Source organism: Hyaloscypha bicolor, assembly GCF_002865645.1.
Source record: "Hyaloscypha bicolor E unplaced genomic scaffold K444scaffold_56, whole genome shotgun sequence".
NCBI classification, from domain to species: Eukaryota; Fungi; Ascomycota; class Leotiomycetes; order Helotiales; family Hyaloscyphaceae; genus Hyaloscypha; species Hyaloscypha bicolor.
In genome coordinates, this window is record NW_020194558.1 from 729,258 (window position 1) to 733,814 (window position 4,557).

The 4,557-nt window shown below is 49.6% G+C and overlaps 1 protein-coding gene across 1 annotated transcript; it reads right to left on the minus strand.

Moving 5' to 3' along the window:
- Positions 1-622: 622 nt before the first annotated feature.
- K444DRAFT_526267 (uncharacterized protein) lies at positions 623-1,486 on the minus strand (the record flags this gene model as incomplete). The annotated part of the gene is made up of 1 exon (XM_024874529.1): positions 623-1,486. A coding segment is annotated over one exon (864 nt), but the record flags the coding sequence as incomplete, so codon positions are not given.
- Between the last annotated feature and the right edge of the window lie 3,071 nt (positions 1,487-4,557).

Below are 4,557 nucleotides of genomic sequence, written 5' to 3' on the forward strand. Positions count from 1 at the left end.
GCTGATTAACGACCCAGACAAACAGCACGCTACACTTGGTGCAATAATACACAGAACAGAGAGATGGTCCCTGTCGCCCCTTTATTGAGAAGGAGTAGTGACGGTTCGACACGCGACAAGGTCTGCGCAGATCACGAGAGAGCTTTCATCCTCAGTAATTCGACGGTTTGAAACGGGTGGAACCTTACACCTCATACGGCTACGCTACGCACTATACTCTGCTACTGCGAGAGAACTCTTCACACACAACACACTGCTACATAGGAACTCAGCACGGAGACAGAGGGTGTAGGACTCCAGGAAGCGCCGGAAGGGTCGGATTAATATGCTGGGGGGAGACTGAAGGTATGAGGACACAAGATGGACAGCAGCAGCGGCTACCAATGAGCCACACAAGGAAAGGACACAAGCAAAGCACTTCTTGATACGGATAAACATTCCTGTATACCATATTAATAGCTCTCACGCTCCATAATGCACGAATTACGCCCAGTTTAACAGCTATTTCCAGTCTTTCGCTCGCCCCTCCATGACACTTGTATGGAGCGCTGCTGCGATGCCCCTACTCTCAAGACGCAACACGCCTTGTTCTACAAGCGACGCATAAAAGCCGCGAGCGACCTCAACGCACACTCGATCTACTAACGGCCACAAGCATCCGATCACGTGTGGAAAGCCTGCCACTCCGCATATTCTTTATTCCTCGCCCACGTTCAGATCTGAGGCCGTGCCACTGTTTACCGATCCAGATCTCTGCGTCAGCCGCAGACAGGCTTAGAAGACGTATCGTACGAATGCCAGTCGGCGATACGATAATGGCGTCGCTGCGTAGTTGACTTACATTGACAATAATAACGTTGCCACCGATAGTACAGGCTTGTATTGCCTCGGTGCTTTGGGCTGCCATAAACAACTCTTGGCCAGGTACGCCTTGAATTGACTTGATACATAGCTCGAGCTCTGCAGCGGCAGTACGACGCCGCTGCGCAGTAAGAAGTCGATCTGATTTGGCACTCGAATGGCCAGAACGAGCGTTAATAGTGTCGCGGAGAGCCTTAAACTTTGAAGCCAGCTCCGGATGAGCCTTCATCAAGGACGATAGATCACTCCAGTTGTCGATCATCTGGCCCAAAATGACGGCGCGACCCTTTTCTAGGTACTGGAGCGCGGTTTCTAGATCTCGCGCTTGAAGAAGCACTCCGCAGGCGTCGGCAGCAATGCCCGCAAATCTTGACACAATATGTTGTCTGTCGTTGCGATCAAGAGGCCGGGCATTGACAATTGGGAGGAAATCTGTGACTGAAACTGCGATTTCTGCAGCCTCGCTGTACTGTTTTAAATGGAATAGCAGTTTGAGGCATCGAGTGAACGGTGCGGAGCTGTTGGAGGTCCAAGAACGGCCGAAAACTCGATTTGCCTCCTCGAGGTCGGCCATGTCTCCCGTCCGCTTGTACCGCCTCTGAAGCTTGCTGCCAAGGTTGTTCAAGTGGCCTGCCAGTGACAGCCTCGTTCCCAGCCTCGTTCTCCTAAGCCGCCGCGGCTGGGATTGGAGAGATCAATAGAGACTCTCGCAGCCCATGCACTTCCCATGCACTTGTCGACCACAGTAGCTGTAGTTCTGTAGTTGTCTTGCCAGTTGTAATGCAGCTAATCGTGATCGTCTTGCCGCAGTATGGATTGTCGTTGGATTCATTACTTATTAGACCGTGAGGCAGGGCGACCACATTTTGGATATCTGCATCACCGACAAATCCGCATACTCCCGGACAAGCAGTGAAATAGGTGATGTCGCCTTCGCAGGGGCTCCAACGAGCATTCGCCGCTGGAGGAGGAGGGGGAGAGGAGGTACCGCCCGGCGGAAGAAGTCGCGGGAACTGATTGGGTGTATGCTGAGGCCGTTTTGTATCTTATGACGTTTGTGACGGCGGGAGAGCTCGGACTTCGACTCTCGAGAGGAGCAATATACACCGAAGCGGAAGTAGTAGAGCAAGTCGAGGAAATAGGACGGAAGACGGAGGAAGACGAAAACGTGCTCGTGCCCTGGAAGAATTTGGCTAGAAATCTCTGCGAATAAAGAAGATGAAAGTATAGGACGGACAAATCCTTCTGGAACCCAAATTATTGTCGTGATATCAATTAATCATCTCTGTCAGATAATTATAATCGATGACCCAAACAACATCCTGTCGCTCGTGGTGGTGTTGGAGCTGTTGGCGATAGGGGTGCGCGATGCAGGAAGAGGTGAGAAGGGCAATGAGGATAAGCGTTGTGGGGCTTTATCATATTCGGGAATATGCTGACAATTAACCAGCCAGAAGGTAACGAAATGACCACCGTAGATCTGTTGTCGATGATCTTTATGACTGTGAATAATAAACATATATCATGTCAATTATCTAATTCTCGCGGCCTTGCAATTTCACAACAGCAGATATCTACCTTTATGGCCGCCTGGCGTGTTCTGTTCCCTTGCAGCGAAGAGACACCGAAAGTGACTTGTTACTGCATACGAAGTACTATAGAAGCCCGTCCATTCCACTCCGCTTCATTTTTGGCGCAGGCAGGAATTGGCCTTCGTCACTTCAACTACTCCTAACTACATACAACCAGCTTTGTCGAAGGCGTTGAGCAAAGCAGTATTCCTATGAGCGAATTCAAGCAGCCATCCCTCCATACTCCACAGTTCCCTTTTGCGCTTTGGGTCGGACCACCCTCTTTCTATAAGGGTTTCCAAAAGGTATTTCGCAAAGTGTTGGCAGTTTCGCTCCGAAAGACTGTAAATCCAACCAGTTTGCTTTAGTATACGGTCGTCGAGATCAAATTTCTCCAGAAACTTTCGCACCCGGTCGCGGTCGCGTCTGTCTTTGACGGAAACCCACTCCTTTTCCAAGTATCGTTGGAACCATTCGGTTAGGATTATGGGAACTAATAATAAGGTGAGCGGACTTGATATATGCGGGAATATAGGCCAGGATTGCTTACCTGTGAGCTCCAACTCCTCCTGACAGAAGTAAAGGGTGTCACCACTGTATTTTTGATGTTTGCGAAAGTCTCCCTCTGGTATATCGCGCTCCCATTTCTTCCCAATAGCCCAGATCCGTGATATTACCAGATTCTTATTCGAGGAATTTTCATAGTCCAGGCTGTATATCTTGGAGTGCGCATACTGAGGTGGTTTAGTGTTCAGCTGCTAACACATTGCATACGCAAGACACTTACTCCTTAATCATCCACAGCACGCGTATAGAACCCCCAGTGCGCGAATCTCCTTTTCGCCCTATCCCCGCACCATGCGAATGGTTTGAAAGGGTTGACGCTAATGCCAACTTGGTGTGCCTGGCGCTGACGAGTGCCTGTTATCTGGGATCCTTTGCGTGTCTCATTGCCCTTCGTATCAGTATAGTACGCACTTAAGGTTTCAGGGTCGAGATAGCAATCTAGGCGCCTGTCCGCTCGTTCCCAGTTAGGCGCTACAAGAATTGCTGTCACGATTCTTGTCCAAAGGTGGTCTGGCAAAATCGATCTTTGAGTCAGCACATTGTTTCGAAAGCGTTTTCGAAAGCGTAGGAGTGTCGATGAACGTGAAGACTCAAGAAGGCCCAGATAACTATGTAGGAGGCGCTCATTTAGGTGCAGTTCGTCTGGAAGGCGCGGACGAGTGAGAAGGGTGAAGGCGCGGCGCCCGTCTGGAAGGCACAGACGAGTGAGACGGTTGAAGGCGAGGGCAGCCCTGGCGCTGGCAGCGCTGGCGAGGGCGGTGACGGCGTTGGCGAGGGCGGTGACGGTGCTGACGCTGGCGATGACGGCGCTGGCGATGACGGTGCTGGCGAGGGCGGCGCTGATGCGGGGCGGTTTTTCAGACAAATGATCCATGCGAGAGAAGGATGCAAGAAAGAGATAGCTTCAAGGGTAGGAGTGAGTGTGTGGCAGAAGAGATCGAAGTGAAGAAATGGCTTGTGCTGACGATCGAGCCTAGCCTTGCCGAGCCTAGAAAGGCTCGCGAGGCAACACCTAGCCCAATAGAAATTTTGGTGAGTCTAGGGCGGTAAGTAGTTGGGTGGCAGAATTTATTAGGCGAGGAACACCAAAAAGTCTCCTCTCTTTAAGGTCTTATACCATAGTGAAACTATCTTTAAATATATATTAATATCTTTATAAATACTATAAGCTACTAAATTAGTATATATTTTTTCTTCTTGAATTTTTTAAAGCAAGTTTAGGTAAGTTAGCTATATTTTATATTGGGGTGTTGGTAGGTGTGGGTGTTGCCCCGTGAGGCCTTCTAGTACATTTCCAAGAATTTAACCTTACAGATAGGGAGAGCCAAATCATCTGGGCCTCATTTCATTACTATAAAATTAAAAGCCCTATAGGGAGCCTTTTTGTGCGACTGTAAACTATGAGTAAGCTGCATGCTGCAAGGCGAACACGTAGCCACCAGTACAGGCTGACAGCGCCTTGCATGGCACCTGAGCCACGCTGTCGGAGGATCTTTATTAAGAAGTCGGTTATGCTGATGTTTTTCACCACTTTTTGTCACCTTTTTGTCGTACCATC